The following is a 22,094-nucleotide window of genomic DNA, read 5'->3' as shown; positions in this document are numbered from 1 at the left end:
ATTTACATGTGATGCACTCCCGGACCCACGCAGACCACGGTAGGATAACGAAAAGACAAGAAGATTTCCCGATCACATGCGAGTAGATGATAGGGAGAGGGAGAGAGGAAGAAAATAAAACGCTTTAGTGGTATCGCTCGCTGGCCTAGGAACTCTCACGCACGACGCTGTCGACAGCCTCGGCGAAGTAATCCAGGTTATTCGTGTTCAGGCCGGCCATGGAGATACGGCCGTTCTTAGTCTGTACAAAGAGTGTTAGTAACCCATAGGGAAATTGAATTTATAGCCAGGTAGGAGCGGAACTTACCATGTAGACGTGCCACTTCTCGCGCAAAGTCTTAACCTGAGCCTCGGACAGCCCGGTGAAACTGAACATGCCAATCTGGGTGGTAATGTGGTCCCATGAGCCGGGGGTACCGCGGGCCTCGAGACGCTCACGCAGACCACGGCGCATCTCCAGGATACGACCGCTCATAGTACGCAGATCATCCTCCCACTCGGCGAAGAGAACGGGATCATTCAGAACGCGGCTGGCAATGCGGGCGCCGTACGCGGGCGGGTTGGAGATCTCCGAGCGCTGCAGGATAGCCAGCTGGCTAGCGATGTGGGAATTGGCGGTGGCGGCGTCGGCGCCGGGGGCAGAGACGAAGTGGAAGGCTCCCGTGCGCTCACCGTACAGACCGAAGTTCTTGGCGAAGGACTGCGCAACGCACAGCTCGAAGCCCTGCTCGATAAAGTAGCGGATCGCCCAGGAGTCGCGGACCAGATCGCCCGAGGCGAAGCCCTGGTAGGCGGTGTCGAAGAAGGGGAAGTGCGAGTGCTCGCGCATCACCGTGGCGATCTCGCGCCACTGGTCCTGCGAGGGGTCGACGCCGGTTGGGTTGTGTGCGCAGGCGTGCAGGAGGATGATGGAGCCAGCCGGCGCCGCCCGCAGCGCTTGGAGCATGCCATCGAAATCAAGGCCCTTGGTTTCCTTAGAGAAGTAGGGGTAGTTGGCGAGCTTGAGGCCGACGTTTGTGAAGATCTGGTTGTGATTGGCCCAGGTTGGGTTGGAGAGGTAGATGGTGGGCTTTTGCGGGTGGAATTTGGACAGGAAAAGACCACCTAGGTGGACGGCGCCGGTTCCCGAGATGGTTTGCAGAGAGCAGATCTGTTTGATGCGGGTGAGTTGTTAGCGTTGTACTCGTGGAAGGCCGTAGCTCTGTGTTGGTGGGGTGTAGCTTCATCTCGGAAGTCGAATTGGATTGGAGGGATTTGCAATTCGGGTCTACATACCCGATTCTCTCGGATGGCTGCACTGTCGGAACCGACGATGAGCTTCTGGGCAGCGGAGGTGAATTCGGCCAGGCCACCGATTGAGAGGTATTCGTGGTTCAGGGAGGGGTCGTTGTGAATAGCATCATCAGCCTGGAGGAGTTGGTATTAGTACCAATATTACTAGGAGTGGGATGGTGGGGACGCAAGGGTGGAGCAGTCATCACAAGCATAGAATTAGCTGCTCCAGGGCGTATGCTCACTCACCTTCTTGACCACGGGCAAGATCCAGGGCTTTGCGTTGTTATCACGGTAGGCACCAATTCCCAGATCAACTTTCTTATCCGAAGGATCCTCGCGGTAAGCCTTCATCAAACCGAAAAGAGGATCTTCGGGGGCGGCAGCGACAGTAGCCGCAGTGAAAACAGAGGGATTGGAGGCGCCCATGATGTGTGTGGATAAAGAAGAAAGTCGTTCACGAGCGGAGGAGAGGAAGGAAGGAGGAGGAGGAGGGTTTTGTTGGACCATTCTGATTAATCACCGGATTGCCTGACGCGGGTGGTACCTGATGTGACTGGGCTGTTTTTCCCCGGAAATTCCTCGAACTTTCTGCTTGCGTTCACCGGATGAGGAGGAATGGAGGAATGAGGGGGTGGAGAGCGCGGTTAATTGGCGTTGTTGGAGTGGGCGGTTAATGATAAATAATATGGTTAGGCAATATTGGGGTAAAGGAGAAAAGAGGAAAAGAAAGAAGGTATTCAGATTCTATGGAATAGATATTCTTTTATTCTTTATCGTCTACACTTGTCCTTGTTCCTCGGCCTGGTGAGCCGAGGGAATACCAGCCTCAGCCTGTCACCGGGCATAATATTACTAGGGCCAGCATTATCATGAGACCGCCTTCACCTTCACATGCATATCTCCTGATACTTCCTCTACCAGCATCCTCTCTCTTTCTCTCTCTTCCCTTTTCTTGACAATAATATCCCTCTCCCAACCCCAATCTTCTCTCCTCCGGTGCTCACGTTCTCTCCTACAGGCTGTGCCCGCCGCTCAGACAAAGCGTGTGTCATAACGCCGAAAAAAGACGCAGTGGAGCTGCGAGAATGCCCGGAGGGTTTAGCCGTGCGGAGACCACTTTGTTCGATCGTCTTCTTTCTTTTTTCCCTGGGAGATAAGTAACCGTAATCGTGTACTACTAGTAGCTAGCAGTCGCAGTAGCAATACCAGTAGCAGTACTAGTACGAGGGGAAGGGTTGACCGTTTACCCCCCCGCGATACGATGAGGAGAAGCTAGGGACAGGGACAGCCCTACCCCATTCGATCTTTCATCCAGCCTTTTAATGTTCACTGCCCGCGGGCGTATCCCCCCATACTAATATTCCTCATCTCTAACGGATCGAGATGACAAACTTAAACCCAATTACCTCGACTGTTCTCATTCTCATTCGCAACTCGGACCGGCGCCGACTCCAACCGGGCGCCGAGTCGAGTCCACAAGGCGAGGCCTATTAATACCATTCTTAACTACGGAGTAGCCAATACGTAAGTGCGTATGTAGTACACACGATTGGTCTTGTCTTACCGGGCGCATGGAAAAGGTGGAAAAGGGGAAAAGGATATTATCAATTTCGAACATTCTCCCGGACTTCCATCCCCGATGATGTCAAATACCAAGCCTCCAGCCCTCCACCCTCCAAGTGCTCACGGAGATTACTGCGAGAAATTCTCGCTCTTTTCTCCACACTTTTTTTTTTCACTTCCCCCCTCCTCCTCCGATGTGGTGCCCGGGTGGAGTGGAGTAATCTCCCTCCGCCATTCGCCCGTCCCCCGGTTCCCCCCTCTTTTCTCCATGGATTTTTCTCCCCCACGCTGTGCCAAGTCGGAGATTCTTGCTGTGGCGGTAATACTTTCCTAGATCGGTGAGATCGTGGGTTACATACGATAGTTGTGGTCCTGTCTTGTCTTGCCTTGTTCTCTTCACGGTGGTGGTGGGAGATTCTCTGAATATGTACTGCGAGTATAAACCTACTCGTACCACCTGGGCATATCACGGGAAGGTTAGAACCTAGGTATTTATGCAAATAGTGAATGCATCTGATTCTTATTTATTTCACAACTACTACTCTCTCGCAAGCCACCCGCCAACTTCCGTGAACCTCATGACCCCGGGCATGTAGTACTCGTACTCGTACGGATTTTACTACTACGCTGATCTACCAAATGCACGACGTGGCTAGTGTAAAGCATGTCTTGAATCTACCAACCCTTCTCCTCACAGATATACATCTCGTATATACAAGGTAAAAAGAAACAAGAAGAAAAACAAACCATTCACAGAAGAAAAACTTGAATCAAAACTCTTTCCCTCTCCAACTCTGAAAAACGCCGTGTACCAAGCCGGTTTCTCGTCTTCCCTGTCTCAGATGAAAATAACATGAACATGAAAATAGAATGACCCAACGCCATGGAAGTAAAGTAAAGTAAATGTAACAGTTCAACCCATTCCAAAAACCAAGAACCCAAAAAAATGTGCAAAAAGGTGGAAGTTCGTAAGGTGGAAGTCATAGTCATAAATGGCCAGAAAAGGAGTGTCGTGAAAAGAATATGCAAGAATCGAATCGCATCGAAGAGAATCGGAGAAGGTACAGATAAGGAGAGTAGATCAATCACAATGCGAATGCGAATGCGGATGCGGATGCGGATGCGGATGCGACATCTCATCAAAATCATATACAGTATAGAACATGATTATGATAATCACGTACGCGACTGCGACTCCGACCCCTCAGGCGCCGTATGTGCAGGCGGCGGCACCGTCGGAGTAGACGTCCCGCTAGCCTCAGGACTAGAATCGAGTCCGTGAGCACGGGTACGGATTCGGAATCGATCGCGCAGTCGTCTGGTAAGACGTGGTCGGACGTTACTCTCGTTAGCCGCTTCATCCTGATTTTCCTCGCGGACACGGCGGAGCGCGGCGAGGCGCTCTTCAACGGTAGCATTGCGCATGCGGCGCGCGTTTAGGGGGCCGTGGCCGTGTAGGTAGTTTGTTAGACGGTTGTGTCGGGATTGGGTTACCTCTGCGGTCGGGGTTGCGGTGCCTTCGGCGGTGGTGGGAGTTTCTTCGGTATTTTCGCCATTCTCGTTTTCTTCGCCGTTTTCTTCGGTTTTGTTGGGGTTTAGGTCGATGCGGCTGGGGAAATGTTAGTAAGGGCTCCCTTTTCTCTCTATCTCTCTGCTTGCTTTCTTTCAGGTACGGGTGGCTTACCAAAGGGGACATGTGCCAGATACGTTGATCAGCCATGGGTCAATACATTCTGGGTGGAATTGATGACTGCACGGTAGCACTCGCAGATCTTGACCTTTAATGAAGTCATCGGTGCAAATGGGACAGGAGAAGTTTCCCCCGTCGGCGGCGGTATCGGGTTTGGGCGTAGGGGCGGGGGTCACGCCGGCATCATCGGGAGAAGATTGAATGGACTGGTTAGCGGTCGGTAATTCGGTCTCACGGGGCGTAGTCGTATGTTCGGCATCAGAAATGCTGTCCGAACGGTGAGGTGAGTGCTCGCGGGCGGGATCCTCCGGATTGACAGACAACTCGACATCTCGCTTGGCGGCGGCAACGCCGTCCTGTTCGTCGCCGAACTTGACGATAGGGATAGTCTCTAGCATGGCTCTTGCTATACCCCTGGCTCTGCTTTGCCGAGGTCGTCCAGCCACGCGGCGCGGGCCATATCGCTCGGGGTGACGGTGGGCACGAACAGCACCTGTGATAATGATACCCAAGAACAGAGCAGTGATAATACCAGTGATACTATACAGGATGATCATCGCTATATGGAAGAATTAGAAAAAGCCAGTTTCAATTGAAGTATCAATTGGGTGCCATTGAGAGACTAACCAGTATTGGGACTGTCGCCCGAGTCGCTGCCGCTGCCGCTCACATCGGCACCAGTGCCGCCGCCCGGTGGGATAGACATTGGGACGATGGAGGCGGTGCCGTTGCTGTTGCTACCGTTGAGGGTTTTCTTAAGGGCGATCCCACTGTCGGTCGAATTGAAGGTGAAGACGTAGCGATAATCGTCGACTTGGGCATCCGACGAGATGTTGCAATGAGTGGCCGAGGCGCTGTAGAGTACGACGGCAGTGAATTTCTGGCCGATGACGTACTGAAGATTCTGACCGACCGACAAGGAGCCGGTGTAATCCTCCGGATCGCACGAGACGCAGGCAATCTGCGGCGTCTGCGAACTTTGGGCAAAGTCGTTGACGTTGACCTTGTATAGACTACCTCGGAGTGGGAAGTTCTAATGGGGACAAGATAGATGGTGAGACAATGATCCCAGATAGTCTCAGTTTAGAACAGCGTGGGGTGGAGACTGGGGGAGGGGGGGGGGGGCTAGGGACTAGGGACTAAGAGGACTGAAGACTGGAGAAGAGCGAACCTGGAGTTGTTTGTCGGTTAAATTGGCGAAGTAGTCGGTCAACGGGGCGAGAGGCAGATCGGAGGGAAAACTGGGGCTCTGCAGTTTGAACAGAGCGGAGTGATCCCCGCCCAGGTCTTGGGAATTGTTGGAGGGGAGGACGGTAGGGAAATCCGCGCGAGAGGGCAACCAGAAGAGAGAAAAGGAAAGGAGGAGGGAGGGAAGATATGATGACAACGACCATGACATTAGGAACCCCATGGCCGCGATTTACGGGATGCGGCGGATGCGGAGGGGGCAGTGATCTCAGAGAGGTTCACATTAGTCAGAGTCAGCAAAGACCAAAAAAGAGGAACAAGGGAAAAAGGAAAAAGGGTAGGCAACGCGGAGGAGGGAAGTGGAGCATAAAAGAAAGGAAAACGGAAAACAAGGAAAAAGAGGGGAGAGCTAAAGCCGATCAGAGTATGGATCCCCGTGGAGAAGGGAGATCCAACCGATCATGACGGAGGAAGATAAACGCGGAGTGAACTGGAGTCAATGGATTAAAATGGGAGGTTCAGGCGTGGATGGTTGGACTAGGTTTGATCTTACCCTAGAGTATCAGTAAGCTTGAACCCAATGGGGAGAGAGCCGGGCTGTGCATTATCTGGATGTGTAGAATGGTCCATGGATGGGGGAGGGAAATGTGGTGAATGACCATAACAATGACAATGACATTGCGTGTATCTATTTACTCTTTTCAGCAATGGCTTCATCGTATCTACTCGTCGATTCCTCGGAGATACTATTACTCGACAGTCCTCCATGCTGTATTCTGTACTGTTGTACTCCGTATTCCCCTCCGATCGGCAACTGCGAAACCGGGGCTCCACCCGTCCGAGCGCTCGGGCTACTTGCTTGATGAGTTGGAGTACATTATACTACAGAGGATGGGGTCATTATTATACTCCGTACGAGACAAGGATATCTAGAACTCAGGGTGCTCTAGACTAGTATACTCCTAACTATTAGTATACGCATCACTATGCTAGTACTATACTATACTATACTATATACTAGTACTTCTATCTGCACATCCCGTATGATCTTAGTCCAAGCCACACGACCAACTGGACCCTGGTCACCCAAGCACTGCACTGGCACTGCACTGGCACTGCTGCACTTAGTCTACCGCCACTCTTACTCGACTCGTCGATTCTGGGCTTCCTACATACTGGGCGTTGCCCATGCCTCAGTAGTACTCCGTACCTCCACGTTGATCATCATCCTGATATGCACTGACCTACTCCCTCTTCACCTTTTCTCTCCCCGCAGGATCCGCATTCCGGCGCTAAAAGGCAACGAAGGAAGGCGTCCGCTGCCATCTGCCATCTGCCATCTGTTAGATGCATCTCTCATCTGCATCTGCATCTGCAGCTCCAGCTCCAGCTCCATCTTCATCTTCATCACCATCATCCCAAACCGGGCTGCCGTCAAAGTCAAAGCCTTTGATTTCGATCAAACCAAAGACTGCCGCTTGCTAATGCTCTTGTGCAACGGCCACCCGCCACCCGAGGCCCAGCCGTACCTTTACACCGTGAGACCGCGCGTTGTGATTTGTGGAGACTCGAGTGGGGGATGGTCGAGGCTCTCATCGACCGCGTACGAAGGAAAAAAAGGAAAAGGGCAGAGCAGAAATAGACTGGGCGCTTTGCCTTTGCTCTTTGCCCTTTGGCCTTTGGCTCTGGGCTCTCTCTCTCTCTCTCTCTCTCTGTGTGTTGTGGCTCTGGGCTGGGTCATTCGCACCCATTCGTACGGTTCTAACGACGAGCGGTTGCACCCGCCCTCCGGCCTTTTTCATCTTCCTCACTTCCTTTCTTTCCCCCCCCCCTTCGATCGGCACTCCACCAAACTGGTCGATCCACTCCTTCTGGTCATGACCTGAGTTGCTTCGTCTTGCGAGCCCGCTGGCAATCCTTCTTCCATCCCCGGGCCTGCTAGGGGCATCTTGCCTCGCACCATGCCCGCCGAGTTGTCTTCCGACCAGCTCCCGTCTCAGCGCTGGGACCGACGCTATGACAGGAAGCCGATCTCAACGTAAGTTCTTGGTTTTTTTTTTTTTTTTTTCTTCGCTTTTCTCCCCTGGCTAGAGGGGGGGTTTTACATGTTTCGAGGCGGTGGTTCCTATCTCCACGAAGACGAAACGAGTCCACCCTCCCTTTCCCCATGGCAATCTAACAAGGTTTCGACAGGAACCCTACTATCGCTGACCTCGACGTTGAACACAATGAACTCGCGCAAACATGGAAGTCCTTTATCCGTCATTTATCACCAGACAATCGCGTCGACTGGGAACACCGCCCCCAGTCCGTAGACGATGTCAACGCCCTCGTTCGATCTCTTCAGTCATTTTGGAAGGCTCGTCCCCGGCAAAGGGTCTATAGCCAGGCCAGGGTCCTTTCCGAACAATTTCTCCCCACCCTGAACACCCACGCGACCTTGCTCGCTCGGCTACCCGACGCCAACCTTCATTATGCTCCGACCTTCTTTGGGGCTTTACAGTCGGTCTTGAAGGTAGGTTTCATTGTTCGGTCGCGTGCTTGCGTCCAGAGCTCCCTTGCTAACCCGATACACCCCCTAGGCATCGTCGCACTATCCTCGAGTGATGGCGGGGCTCCTCACGGCTCTCCTGAATATCCACAACGCCCTGGACGTCCCCGAGGCCTCCGCCACCCCTTTTACGATTGAAGCCATCGCGAAGATTTATACCCTGATCTTTTTCTTTTTGACCGAGTTTATGGACTGGTATGTGCGGAGGTCTACCTGCCAATTGTTGAAGAGCCACAACCAAGATGTCTACTCGGAATTCTACCATTTGGTCAACTGCATCCAGCGCCAGGCGAAAGCCCTCTCCGAGTCACCTGACGATATGGATGTCGACGAGGATTTGGAAGCGGCCTATAGCCCTCGGGCTCTGTGGGAAGACTCGCAGATGAGTCAAGTCGGTCGTCAAGGGACGGAGCGCCGTATCGCCGCACAGAATACAATTACGCGCCGGTTAATCTGGGAGATCCAGCAAGATGCCGAAGAACGGGCCCGGATCAAGCAACAAAGGGGCCAGTTGCTAGCGCAGATGTTGAGAAATGTGAGCAAGCAACTGCACACCGTGAGCGAGCAGAATAGTGGGATTGTCTGTTTGACCACAGCTGCCCCAGATCTTGGTAGGTGTACATCAGACTGTACGACGTTAGGGGAGCTACACACTAATGATAAATCTCTTTCTAGTAACCTCTGGCTTTGAATGGTCCCGAGGTTCTAAGCGACGCCTGGCTCGACTCGAACTTCAAAGTGCCTCCAAGGAGCTTCAAAATTTCTTCGATAGTGACGACCAAATCGCCGACTTCGATTCCGACGTGGAAGTTATCGCAGAGGGTAGTGTAGTGACCTCGCTACAGAAATGGGCTACGAGTCCCAGGTCACAGGCCCTGGCAGTGGGCGGATCTCAGTCAACCACCTACCCCAGTCCTGTGGCATTGATATCAGCCTGCTACGCATCTTTTGCCCGACATGCATCTCTTCCGGTTGTCGCCCACTTCTGCACTCTTCCTCAAGACGAAGCCCAGGGGATGACCCCACACCAACAGGGACTCATATCTCTCACTTATAGCTTGATCCGACAATTGATAGATACCCTTCCGACGGTGGTGGACAGCGACGCATTATTGGACCTCAGCGCCGAACGGTTTCGATTGCTGGATGGAACTCTTTCTAGCTGGAAAGCAGCTTTGTCCTTAGTCGATACCCTCCTCCACTTCCTTCCACCCTTGCTGGTTCTCGTCATCGACGGCATCGACCGAATCGATGATCCATCCACGGACACTGCGGTGCGCGAACTCATCCGGGTCCTACTCACCCACACTCGCCATCAACCTCAGTCTCTCGATAGTGATAGCCCGGCGCAGCCATTCCTATTTAAAGTCCTCTTTACCGTGACAGGACGCCCGAGCGCGCTAGTGGAAACGATGTCCGAGAATCAACTCGTCCTGAGCGAACCGACTCAAGTGGATGAGCCCACCACGTCTGACGCTGTCCTCACCTCCGACCTTGGCGCAGTCATGATGAATGCGTGATGTGTCTACCGGTGGAGTGAGACTACGGGGTGGCACTGTTTCCCCCTGACGTGACGAATTTCCTTTTCTCTTTGGGTCTTCTACGCAAGGCCGTTTTAAAAAGACCTCTGGTTCCTAACATAGATCTGCACCTCTGGACAAGCACGGTTCTGGGGTTTCATTACGATGCATGAGGCACGAAACACACGGCGATCACTTTGAGCACATTTTACACCATCTCTCACTATATGCATGAAGGGACGGTCTTCGTTAATATTATCAGCTTTTCTAACTTTCAAGTCTGTTTGATACTTTTGTCGGGCGTCTGGGAATGAATTGGGGGATTTGATTTGATGTCATTTGTCTCTGTTTTACTTTTATTTTTACTTTTTGCGCTGCTTGGTTTGATTTGATTTGATTCCATTACATTTTTGCCTTTGGTTATTCCTCTACTGTGCACCTTGCTTTCCAGTGACTCGTGGTAGACTACTGTATTTTACTGCTTGATCGCTGAGATACCCCAACAATTAGATCTAATTCCTGCGCATCTGCATCTACCACCCCTCGTGTAATTTTCGAAGCTCGATCAACCGGAATTTAATACCCGATGGAAATACCAAATCGGAATCCCGCCTAGCCAAAATGCGGGTCTGCTGGTTCAGTGGAGTGAAAATGGAAAATGCGGGGACAGCAATGGAGATTGAATTCCGCCCGCAATGAAGTACTTAAAAGAACAGCCCGGCGAAAGGTCCGATTGTCTGCAGGGCTGATCATACACAAATAACCTTTCACACATACACACGAGCACCGACCAGCCATGAATGGCCACACATCAATTCCCTCCCGGTTATACCAGCCCGAATCAGTCAACCTCGATGATTTCAAGGCGATCTGTAATCGCAAAGTCGACAAATCCACCTACCCCCTCGCAGACACCGTCGAGCAAAATGTACCCATCTACGACCTCGCCGACCTAGAGGCCGACCAACAACACCCCATCACAGCCACCTCTATCTCCAACCTGCAAGATGAGTGGCATCACATCTTACACACTGGACCCGGCATCTTCGTACTGCGGGGAATGTACAACCCAGCCCGATACGCGCCAATCCTATCATCCACAAACACCGCCTTCAACAACATAATTGCCAAAGAGCGCGAATCCAACACCACCCAGGGCGACCACTTCGCCGCCGGCGGCACAAACGATCGAATCTGGAACTCATTTTCAAAACACGCACTCGAGGATCCAGCCTCGTTCGTCAAGTACTACTCCAACCCTTGGCTGGCGGCAGTCTGCAGCGCATGGCTCGGCCCGGGCTATCGTGTCACGGCCCAGGTTAATGCTGTTCACCCCGGTGGCGCCGCGCAGGAGAGTCACCGCGATTACCACCTCGGGTTTCAGGATACGGATACCTGCCTCTCATACCCTGTTCCGACGCAATTGACCTCGCAATTCCTTACGCTGCAGGGTGCCGTTGCGCATAGTGAGATGCCGGTTGAGTCTGGACCCACGCGCTTCTTACCTTTCAGTCAGACCTACGCGCCTGGGTATTTGGCCTGGCGAAGACCTGAATTCCGCGCCTTTTTCCTGGAAAAGTATGTTGCTTTGCCGCTGTCTTTGGGCGATGGGGTATTCTTTAACCCGGCATTATTCCACGCGGCGGGGGCAAACGTTATGGATGCTGGCCTTGGAGGATTTCGGCGCGTCGCGAATTTGTTGCAGGTTAGTAGTGCTTTTGGGAAGGCTATGGAGATGGTTGATGCTATTCCGTTGATTGAGGCGTGTTGGGAGGTTTTGGTGAAGAGGTATCAGGGTGCTGGGAAGACCTTTGCGGACGGGGATTTGGATCCTGGGAAATTCTCGCAAGAGGCCAGGGAGGTTAGGGCTTTTATTCAGGCTGTTGCGGAGGGGTATCCTTTCCCGACTAATTTGGATCGTAGGCCGCCTGCGCCGAGTGGGATGGCGCCGGAGAGTGAGCAGGATATTGTTATGCGCGCGTTGGTGGAGGGTTGGGGTCGTGAGAAGGTTGTTGGTACGCTGCGGCAGATGCGTTTGGATTCGCAGCCTTGAATTCTAGGTTAGGAGTAACGTCCAGGGCTTGAAGAGATTCAATTTCATGGAACCCCACTCGGAGTAGTTCAGTCTGATGTAAATAGCATATACAGTGGCTTCAAGTTGGGTAGCATACACATAGCGCCTTGGAATCAACACTGACTTCGTACAGTATTTCAAACTAGCAGGTTTGCTCGGTAGTCTAAGATCGATCGATCTCATGACCAGTAATTGAATTTTGCATACTTGTAGCCTCAAGTCTTTCAAAAAGGTCAACAAGATTGGCCAGTATGGGTAACATCGTGTCCTATAGATGTAAATAAACTAGGGTTGAAACAAAAACGGGTCCCGGACGGGTAATAATACATCATAATATTACAGGCGGTGAGAACCGCCTTTAAGTATGGCAAAGAATACGAAAAACTGAAGTTGATTTTCGAAAATTCACAGGACCTTTCATGGCTGAATGTAATTTATCGGAAAGGCTTGTGAAATTACAGTATATTACCACTATTACAATACATCATACTCGCTCTCTCCCCTCTCTACATTATCTCTCTCTATAGGGAGTACCCCCGCTTACTTCTTACCTCTTCCTATTGCTTCCTGAAGATCTCGCAATGGCTCCAGGTATCTCGATACAGCTCCCTTGGTTATCCATTGTAGCCTTGGAACCTGGTTGAATTGTATACACATGGATGGGCTCGAGTAAGCCTACCTTTAGTTTGTATCGCCTCGATCAGAGTGGTTACAAGATGGAAAGTAGCAGATACCATGGCTCCACTTGCAAAGGGTGGTTTTTTCGTTATTGTTAGTTATTTTATCTACAAAACTCTCATCGGTATTGACCTTGCATTGATGGAGGAGCTTGCAGTATTGTATCCAACATGCCAAAAGTTCCACCCGAGTTCCACTGGACCAAGTATCATACTAGTCATACCGAATGTAAATCGGCGTTGGGCAAGAAAAACTGACAGTTGTCCTAGATTCTTGAAAAAAGAATACCCGCATTCATTTTTGTTCGAGCTTAGGATAGATTGCCAGTGCTCTTCACGGCTGATCCGGATAATCCCAACTTTTTTTTTCTCAGTTTGATTCAGTGCTGGCTTTCCTTTCGAAGAGTAGTTATGATTCCAGTCAATTGCAGCTTCCTTACGAAGGATTGGAGAAATCCAGGATGACTCGGATGTATATGCGTGCTTCGAACTGGAAATTGGGTTATATTAGGTTCGCGTTGTCTTCGAATATGGTAGCCTTGTACGGAGTAAGTGTTGAAGATTTCCTAATAGAATTTGCTCCCACATCACGGCAGAGTCAGGTCTAGAGCCGCTATAGACCAAAGCTAGTCCACCGATATGATTGATAGACCCACTGATACTTCCCGTGACGGGCTGAAGGAAGGAAAGTGTCCTATTTCTATTTTATCTTTTGTCTTATTAGGAATTTCCATCCAGGGGCCATGCCACGTGACCCATGGCCTCGCCTAGAATCCATCACCACACCGGAATCACTAAAATCACAAGCATGAGCGGGCTGGACGGAGCTGAGGGGAGGCCGATCGGGAGAATAACGAACAAGGATTTGAACCAATCAATTGGGTCGATCTAACGGAAATACCAATTACTTACATAGTGTACTGCACCGCAGTGATGTAAGGCTGGGTCGAACTGCTTGGACCCCTGGCATTGGAACGACCGGGAAGATCGTGCCTTACAATTGGTGCATCACTTGAACGCCCGGTGGGGTTGGTGGACCTGCATCCATGGTGTCAGAGAAGCTGCACCACCGGAATCACTAGGGGGGGTGGCGAGAGAGGATCTTGAAAGGACAATGGGAGTTGTAGCCATTGGTGAATCTGGTTATGACCTGGTCAGGGGTATAAACTGTAAGAGAGAGGGAGAGAGAAAGTGTGTATATACAGAGTAGTATCTATGGTAACATTGCAGAACGGAAATAGCAACACCAATTGTGTATTGCTGCAGTACTAAATCCATGAACACTGGAATGCGGCTGTCAGTGGGCCACGGTGAGGAATGGCTGTCTCACATTTTTGCGCCTTTGCCCCCCAACAATGGTGAAACACGCCCGCGGTCCTGCTGTTTACCATCCTTTCTCTCTTTTCGTTCCATCCAATTCGAAAATTGAAAGGAAAGAAAATACTACAGTAATTCTCCGCGCAAAGTCACCGTCACTGTCACTCCCCGTTCTTTCTCGACGATCACTCTCCTCTCCACACTCGACACTTACTTCAACTTGGTCAAAGTGTGGATGATCGACTCCCGAACAACCACCATCACTGGTCCGGGGTTCAAAGCCAAGCGAAACTCGCATCAAACGGCACTCGGAAGTGTCTCGCCTACTGCTTGTACTTGTGTACTTTGAGCCTGTCCGCGCGTGTGCGTGAGGGGGCCACACGCAAAGGACCCAGCGACAAGTCATCGGCCTTACGCGACTCGTTGTAATTTTTTTTTTCCACCTACTCCACCTTAGCACACCCGAATCGGACCAACCAGCTTTAGCATCGATCTACAAAGGACCATAAAAGGGTTTGTGCCCCCCCTCTTTGCGTCTCTCCGAGATGAGGAACAAGCTAGGCATCGCGGCAAATCGCCTGTCGACACACCGGTTTGAACAGATCCCCGACCACCTCCCACACGACGGGATGACGAACCCTAACGACGTGACCATTGATATTCCCCTCACGGACGCTCCGTCCAGAGGCCAGAACGGCATTCACAAATGGAGGTCCAATGCCGAGGCTGTTGAGCAGCCTGGTGATGGTGAGAAGGGTGGTCTGCCAGATGGCAGCGGCCCTGGTCGTCGCCGTCGTGTCGATACGGATATCAATGATGCCTCTCATAAGCCTGCCGTCTCCCCGGAGGATGGCAAAGTCAATCGTTTAGGCCGCATCTACCAGGCCATCTACAATTTCTCGATCGTCACTCGTTATATGATCTACGTTTTCCCTATCGGTGCTCTCCTTGCGATTCCCATTATTGTTGGTGCCACTGTTGCGCAGGACGCTTACATTGGCGGCGTTCATCTCTACTGGTTCTTTACTTGGATTGAGGTTGTCTGGGTCAGCTTGTGGGGATGCAAGATCTTCGCCAAGTTCATTCCTTATGTCTTCCAGACTCTGTGTGGTTTTGTTAGCTCGGGTACGCGCAAGTATGCTCTCATCCTGCGTGCTCTGGAAACTCCAATTACTATTGTGCTTTGGTGTGTGATCTCGCTCGTCACGTTTCTACCGGTATGTATTGAATCCTTGCACTCTACGGGTGGCCTAAAGACAGCAACTAACCTTATTGCCACCTCAGATTATGCGATACGGTGCAGACAATAACAGCGGTGTCTCTGCCTGGGAGAAGAGTGTCAAGAACATCCTGTTCGCCCTGCTCGTCTGCAGTTTGATCTTCCTCGCTGAGAAGGCCCTTGTTCAACTCATCTCGATCAGTTACCACCGCAAGCAATTCGATGCCAAGATCAAGCAATCCAAACACAACCTTTACCTGGTTGGTCTCTTGTTCGAGGCCTCCCGCAACATGTTCCCTGTCTACTGCCCCGAGTTCCGCGATGAGGATGACTTGATCTTTGACTCGCTGCTTGCCCAAGATGCCAAGGATAAAAAGAAGCGGAGTTCGGTGATGCCGTTGCGTATGATTCGCGAGGTCGGTCGTCAAGTCGGTCACAACGTCGGCCGTGTTGGTGATAAGGTTACTACAGCCTTCGGAAACGTCGCCTCTGAACTTACCGGCAAAAAAGTGTTTAACCCAACTGCCACTCACTCCATTGTTGTTCAGGCTGTTGAGCGTAAGCGTTGTGCTGCGGCGCTGGCTCGTCGCATCTGGATGTCTTTCGTCGTCGAAGGCCGTGACGCATTGTACATTGACGATCTCATTGAGGTTCTAGGAAGTGACCACGAAGCTGAAGCCGAGGAGTGCTTCGGCGCTCTGGATAAGGATGGAAATGGAGATATCAGCTTGGACGAAATGATCCTTACCATCACCGAGTTCGGTCGTAACCGCAAGTCTCTGAACAACAGCATGCACGATGTCGACCAGGCCATTCGTGTTCTTGACAACTTGCTCCTCACTGTTGCCTCCGTGGTCGGTATTCTGGTCTTCATCTCTTTCGTTACCACTGGTTTCGGAACTGTTATCGCCGCCGGTGCTACCTCACTTCTGTCTCTGAGTTTCGTTTTCGCGACCACCGCGCAGGAGGTTCTGGGATCCTGCATTTTCTTGTTTGTCAAGCATCCTTTCGACATTGGTGATCGTATTGAAGTCAGCGACAAGCCCTTCGTTGTTGAGCGTATCTCGCTTCTTTTCAGTGTCCTCCGCAGTGTGACCGACCACCGCATCACCCAGGTGCCCAACAACATTCTTAACAGTCTGTGGGTGGACAACTTCACTCGTGCCAATGCCATGCATGAACAACTCACCGTACCTGTTGCATTCGATACTTCATTTGCCGATGTTCAGTTCCTTCGCGAGGAGATGGAAGCCTTCGTCCGTGACAAGGACAACTGCCGCGATTTCCAGCCTGACATTGATATCGAGATTGTTGGTGTTGGTGATATGGATAAGCTCGAGCTGCGCGTCGATATCCGTCACAAGTCAAACTGGTCCAACGAAACTATCCGTGGTGCCCGCCGCTCTAAGTTCATGTGTGCTCTGGTTCTCGCGGTCCGCAAGATCCCTGTTCGCGCCCCTGGCGTCGCCATCGAGGAAGAGGCCAAGGAAGATGGTGAGGACAAGGATGACGACGATGCTGCCTCCAACACCGGTAACCGCAAGTCCGGCCAGGACGCAGGATTGGCCCCTGCTGCCGGCTTCGCCGCTGGCGAGACCCTGTCTCCAAACACCGCTCAAACATCCGGCTTCGACCAGAAGCGATCCTCCGGCACCGTCACCAAGCGTGGCTCTCAAGCCAGCGAAGCCGCCATCGCCGATCGCCTCAACCTGCGTTCCCCAGCTGTCGATGTCGCCCGTGACGACGGCCTTCATGCCAACGCAGGCCTCTACCGCACAGCAACAAACGCTTCCAACCAAAGCCATTCTCTGAGCGTCAAGGACGGTAGCGCCATGCAACGCGGCCTCTCCACTGGCCATCGCAAGGCTGGTGCCCACGTCTCCTACCACGGAGAGGACGGCGATGTCCCTCGCCCTCTCTCCCCCGTCCGCGCAGGAATGACCCCGTCAACTAGCGAGGTTCCCATCCTCGGAGCTCCCGCACCCCCAGGTTCCCGTGGCAGTGCCCGTTACGAGCCCCAACATGGCAACATCATCGGCTCTCCGGAGTACACCTCAACCTACTACAACACCCAAGAGAACCCCTTCGACCCCGTCTCCATCCGTGGTGTGAGCTCCGAGCAGCATGCGCATGAGCGGCCTCCTAGCCAGCACTACGAGATGGACCGATATGATCCTGTCTCGCCGCCATCTGTTTACTCGCCTCATCCTGGCGAGACTGATCCAGCACGTCGCAACTCGCTCATTGAGAGGATGAGACGTGGTAAGCAGGATAAGTCTCGTGGAGAGCATGAGGCGTGAGATGGTCATTCATAGCGATTGTTTTTACTCTTTTCTCCCTCTCTTTTCTTCTTCATTTCCTTCTCATTTCTTCTTTCGCATGGACTGTTCTTTTTTTTTGTCCGTGCCAAAATTTCCCCGGTTTATTGTATGATATGAGCCATGCGCTGCTTGATCTAGATATTGATCTCAATACAGGCCCTTAACAGGGCTGATTATTATTCATTTTACTCCCTCTATCAAACTTGAAGTAACTTTGTCGCATAGTACATAGTTAACTTCAAGTTGCCCAGGTAGTCGCGGTTTATCGAAAGCATAGCTAGTAGCTGCTCCCTCGCTCCGAGTCTTGCACAGCCCTGGCATACATAGTAGCTTCATTCTCCTGAATTAAGATTCAAGTTCGCTAGCATACCTATACTGTAGATTGAAGTAGGGAGGCTATCATATTATTTCACTCATACAACCACAATATAATACACGAAAGAGAACTTGAAAAGAAAACCAAATCTCTAAAGAGGAAAAAGGACCATTAAGTCCCCGCAAGTAAACGAAAGATCCGAGTCAGACTTCACTTCACCCTGGGGCAGTCGGAATATATCGCATATCTTTCTACTCGGAATCTCTTCCCTCTATCTGCCAGACTCCTTCCAAGGATACGAGACAGGATCACCCTTCCTAACCCAAATCTTCGACTTCTTCTTGTTAACAATGTGCTCAACGAAAACTTCCCGCACATGCTGCGCCTTGTACTTGCGGATCCACCGCGGATCCCAGAGCTCGCTAGCGATGCCGAGATCCTTACAGCAGCGCACAAGGGCATTGGATCGACAGCCCTCTGTCGCGGTGGGAATACCATCAGGTGAGAAATAGTCTTGTTCGCCGCGAGCAACGGAGACGAGGCTAACATCATTCATTCATTAGCTTACCCATGTATGGTAGGGAGGGAGGGACACCTCGGGATTAATTGCTTATTGCTTACCGTCCATTACAGACAAGAGCGTATTCTCTCGTCACTGCCCTAGGCGTAACGATACTCTCGCTCCGAGGTACAAGACCCCAGCCACCGGGTCCAAAGGCGCGGTTTAGAATGCGTCGGTACTTGATTTCGGGTAGGTAGAGGATTCCATCGGGCTTGATCTCGACTTCTTCGGGGTCTGTCTCGGCGAGGAGGATGTCGGCTGCTTCTTTGGGGAATGGTTCGGCGGATAGGCCGTGGAAGGAGCGGGTCCAGTCTATCTTCTCTTCTGGTGCGGACTCGAGCTCGAGGGGTTTGTCTGAGAGTCCGCTTTTCGAGATGTTATCCGTTGTGGGTCTGTTGGGGGTTGGCGCGGTGAATCGAGGAGGAGGGGGAGCTTGGGAAGAAGGCTGCGAGGTTGAAGTAGTGGTTGATTGGGGTGTGGCGGCTGTAGTGGTGTTGCTGGAGCTGTTCTGGACTCGGGGTGCACTGGAGCTGATTGCGCGCGCGGTCATTTGGTTGCGGAGTTGGCGCGAGGTGATGCCTGTTCGCGATGAGGGTGTCACATGCTGGAGAGACTCCAATGCCCTCCAGGGACGGCAACGTAAAGCTGACATGGTGGGTTGAGGTAGGGTGAGGGGGTTCTTGAAGGTTAGCGAGCAGTGGGATGCTGTGATGGAGCTGCCCCCGACGCTGTTGACTGATATCGGACGATCACGTGATAGCTTTATGAAGGCGAGAAAGTGGCTGCTACTACTGGTACAAGTGGGCGTTGGGAATCTGGGAGATGAGATGGTATTGTACATTGAGTGTGCTAGATAAATTGGTTCATAGGTAGACAGATCTGAGTGCCATTTGCTGCATCTCATGCGTCCTTGGTCTCCGTTCGCTGGTCGTTGCCATTCTGCTTCCAGCATTCGCGGAAGGCTTCCATCTGCAATCAATGTTAGTAATTAAGATATAGAAGCGAGGTGATATAAATTATTTAACCAGAGGCAATAGCAGTTGGCCCAGATGGGAGCATATCAGGTAGTATAGAAGAGACCATAAAAGGCCTTATATGACGGGTTTTAGCTCACCTCTTCTTTGCACTCACGCCAATCTTTCTTGGCAAAGTAGCAGTCGTTCATCTTATCTTGTTCGGCTATTTTCAAAAGCCCCATTCAGTGTATGATTTATAGACCAAGTTGAATGCATAAAATAACTCACCGTGGCAGCCAGTGCTGAAGATGCGCTTGTCCCTGTTGTTGCGTGGTAAGCACCGTTCCGCTGCGCGACAGACCATTGGGAAGTAAATTACCATTCATCGGGCTCGTCATCATCATCCACTTCGGTATGAGGTTGATCTGCGTTGTTTGACATGGTTGGAAGTATGAGATGGTGGAAGATGAGGAATCTCAGTCCGCAAGGCGGTTGGCATCGGAGATCTCATGGCTATCTTATCGTCCGAGCCCGCAATTCTCCAATTCCCAACAATCATCGGCAATCAATAATGGCCGCGCCAACAGGCAATAATGCCAATCTGACTGCTAAGAGACTCAATGTCTTGGTCTATTCCGGTGCGCTCAATTACTCAGCCCATCAACTCAGCCGCTTGCTCACCGACAGCGGTACAATAGGAACCGGAACGACCGTTGACTCAGTCCGTCACTGCGTCTACACCCTACGCCGCTTACTCGCTTCCCACTATGCAGTCACTCCAGTCACGGGGGAGATGCTTCTCAACGAGCCATGGACAGCAACTTGCGCTCTCTTGGTAATCCCCGGCGGCGCAGATCTAGGCTACGGCCGCACGCTCAATGGTGCGGGGAACCGGCGCATCACACAGTTCGTGCGTCGCGGGGGCCGCTACTTGGGCTTGTGCGCGGGTGGCTACTATGGTTGCCAAAAATGCGAGTTCGAGGTCGGGGATAAGACAATGGAAGTCATTGGAGAGCGTGAATTGGCATTCTACCCTGGCACTTGTCGTGGCGGGGCGTTCCCGGGCTTCGTTTATCATAGCGAAAATGGTGCCAGGGCGGCTGGACTGGATGTTTCAAAGGAGGCATTGAGTGTTGGCACAGCACCTACCAATTTCAGATCATACTACAATGGCGGCGGAGTCTTTGTGGATGCGCCGAAGTTCAAGGATCAAGGGGTAGAGGTGCTAGCCAATTACTCCGAAAAGCTCAATGTTGACCCCGGAGAAGGCGCAGCTGCTGTTGTATACTGTAAGGTTGGGGATGGTGCGGCTATTTTGACAGGACCTCACCCGGAGTATGCGACTAGATCATTATCGTCAATGGAGTATCATTGGCTAACCCGCTTTTCTAGATTCGCCGCAGTCAATCTCAATCCAAATGAAGGCGGGCCTGGCTATAAAGATGTTGTGGATGCCATTGCTGCTGATGATAAGGAACGTACGGAGTTTTTGAAAGCTTGCCTGCTCAAGCTTGGCCTGCAAGTTGCACAAGACACCTCAGTGCCTTCTCTATCATCCTTGCACGTTTCTGGTTTAGATGCCGAGGTGACGTTGGAAATATTGTCATCGCTGGCCCCATCGCTAACAAACGAAAATGACAACGAATATCTAAAAGATGAGAACGATACATTCCGAATTGAGCGTCCGGGTGCCTGGAAACTGAGCGATCTGGAGGAGGCACTCCCCACTGATGGCGACGGCATTGTTGATTACCAGACCGTTACCAAGCGACTCGTGATTCACGATGAGCTACCATCTTCGAAGCTTACCCCTTACTTCAACCACCATGCATTTTACTCAAACCTTCGCCAATATCAGTCCGAGTCTCGGGGAGGTGCATCGGAATTCGGGTCAAACCTCATGTATGGCGAGGTTGTGACAAGCACCAACACAATCCTCGAAAAGTAGGTGGTTTGGCAATAATCTGTCTTTGAGAGTCGTTAACATTTTCTAGAAACACAAAACTTTTGCGTCTTCTACCACAGGGCTTCACCGCCACTGCGACGGTCCAAGTTGCTGGACGAGGACGCGGATCCCATGTTTGGATCTCTCCAGCTGGATCATTGCTTTTCTCGACAGTGGTGAAGCATCCGATGGAAAAGATTCAATCTGCACCTGTAGTGTTCATCCAGTATCTATCAGCCATGGCTGTAGTGAAAGGTATCAAGAGTTATGCCAAGGGCTATGAGAAGCTGCCCATCAAAATGAAGTGGCCGAATGACGTTTGTAAGTGTCGACTTCTGCTAAACTATCTTTCCAAATTCTGATGAACTTTGCAGACGCTCTTGATCCGGAGGACCCCGAACAGAAACGATACACTAAGATTTGCGGCATCCTTGTCAACTCCCACTTCATGTCAAACGAATACATATCTGTTGTTGGGATTGGCATCAACGCCGCAAATGCTTCTCCCACCACTGCTCTCACGGCCCTCGCCGCCAAATACGCTTCGCCTGGGGCTGCCGCTGCATGCCCTATCACACTCGAAAAACTACTTGCACGCATTTTGACAACCTTTGAAGATCTCTATACCCGCTTCCTCCGGACTGGATTTGACCGTGGCATGGAGGAGCTGTATTACGACGACTGGCTCCACATGCATCAGATTGTCACTCTTGAGGAGGAGGGCGGTGCTCGTGCCCGCATTCAGGGAATTACCCGAGATTATGGTTTGCTGCTTGCAGAGGAGCTGGGGTGGAATGACCGACCAACAGGACGAGTCTGGCAGTTACAGAGCGACAGTAACAGCTTTGACTTCTTCAAGGGCCTCGTCAAACGGAAGATCTGAAAATATCTCGCTAGTCGGTGATATTACCCAGGGTGGT

At 51.6% G+C, this 22,094-nt stretch overlaps 8 protein-coding genes across 8 annotated transcripts; 4 read left to right on the top strand and 4 right to left on the bottom strand.

Moving 5' to 3' along the window:
* Positions 1 to 145: 145 nt before the first annotated feature.
* Positions 146 to 1,782, bottom strand: N7481_012943 (aspartate aminotransferase; the record flags this gene model as incomplete). The annotated part of the gene is made up of 4 exons (XM_057272162.1): positions 146 to 241; positions 308 to 1,150; positions 1,276 to 1,407; positions 1,522 to 1,782. 4 exons carry the CDS (start codon positions 1,780 to 1,782, stop codon positions 146 to 148), a joined length of 1,332 nt encoding a protein of 443 aa, XP_057116350.1.
* Positions 1,783 to 4,014: 2,232 nt separating this feature from the next.
* Positions 4,015 to 5,927, bottom strand: N7481_012942 (RING-H2 finger protein; the record flags this gene model as incomplete). The annotated part of the gene is made up of 4 exons (XM_057272161.1): positions 4,015 to 4,447; positions 4,523 to 5,087; positions 5,156 to 5,561; positions 5,700 to 5,927. 4 exons carry the CDS (start codon positions 5,925 to 5,927, stop codon positions 4,015 to 4,017), a joined length of 1,632 nt encoding a protein of 543 aa, XP_057116349.1.
* A 1,750-nt stretch (positions 5,928 to 7,677) lies between these two features.
* Positions 7,678 to 9,787, top strand: N7481_012941 (uncharacterized protein; the record flags this gene model as incomplete). The annotated part of the gene is made up of 4 exons (XM_057272160.1): positions 7,678 to 7,754; positions 7,910 to 8,231; positions 8,299 to 8,878; positions 8,943 to 9,787. The coding sequence occupies 4 exons, from the start codon at positions 7,678 to 7,680 to the stop codon at positions 9,785 to 9,787; spliced, it is 1,824 nt and encodes a 607-aa protein (XP_057116348.1).
* A 796-nt stretch (positions 9,788 to 10,583) lies between these two features.
* Positions 10,584 to 11,840, top strand: N7481_012940 (phytanoyl-CoA dioxygenase family protein; the record flags this gene model as incomplete). The annotated part of the gene is made up of 1 exon (XM_057272159.1): positions 10,584 to 11,840. The coding sequence occupies one exon, from the start codon at positions 10,584 to 10,586 to the stop codon at positions 11,838 to 11,840; it is 1,257 nt and encodes a 418-aa protein (XP_057116347.1).
* Positions 11,841 to 14,400: 2,560 nt separating this feature from the next.
* Positions 14,401 to 17,374, top strand: N7481_012939 (serine/threonine protein kinase; the record flags this gene model as incomplete). Its single annotated transcript, XM_057272158.1, has 2 exons — positions 14,401 to 15,072; positions 15,140 to 17,374. 2 exons carry the CDS (start codon positions 14,401 to 14,403, stop codon positions 17,372 to 17,374), a joined length of 2,907 nt encoding a protein of 968 aa, XP_057116346.1.
* Positions 17,375 to 17,982: 608 nt separating this feature from the next.
* Positions 17,983 to 18,925, bottom strand: N7481_012938 (putative mitochondrial genome maintenance protein Mgm101; the record flags this gene model as incomplete). The annotated part of the gene is made up of 2 exons (XM_057272157.1): positions 17,983 to 18,253; positions 18,333 to 18,925. The coding sequence occupies 2 exons, from the start codon at positions 18,923 to 18,925 to the stop codon at positions 17,983 to 17,985; spliced, it is 864 nt and encodes a 287-aa protein (XP_057116345.1).
* A 248-nt stretch (positions 18,926 to 19,173) lies between these two features.
* On the bottom strand, positions 19,174 to 19,670 carry N7481_012937 (uncharacterized protein; the record flags this gene model as incomplete). The annotated part of the gene is made up of 4 exons (XM_057272156.1): positions 19,174 to 19,242; positions 19,388 to 19,452; positions 19,518 to 19,549; positions 19,609 to 19,670. 4 exons carry the CDS (start codon positions 19,668 to 19,670, stop codon positions 19,174 to 19,176), a joined length of 228 nt encoding a protein of 75 aa, XP_057116344.1.
* Positions 19,671 to 19,800: 130 nt separating this feature from the next.
* Positions 19,801 to 22,057, top strand: N7481_012936 (biotin--[acetyl-CoA-carboxylase] ligase BPL1; the record flags this gene model as incomplete). Its single annotated transcript, XM_057272155.1, has 4 exons — positions 19,801 to 20,564; positions 20,622 to 21,173; positions 21,224 to 21,495; positions 21,549 to 22,057. 4 exons carry the CDS (start codon positions 19,801 to 19,803, stop codon positions 22,055 to 22,057), a joined length of 2,097 nt encoding a protein of 698 aa, XP_057116343.1.
* Positions 22,058 to 22,094: the final 37 nt, after the last annotated feature.

This window comes from Penicillium waksmanii (genome assembly GCF_028829765.1).
Source record: "Penicillium waksmanii strain IBT 27052 chromosome Unknown utg000010l:1.0-3698451.0:1.0-3701458.0, whole genome shotgun sequence".
Classification (NCBI taxonomy): domain Eukaryota; kingdom Fungi; phylum Ascomycota; class Eurotiomycetes; order Eurotiales; family Aspergillaceae; genus Penicillium; species Penicillium waksmanii.
This window is presented reverse-complemented; position numbering and strand designations above follow the sequence as displayed.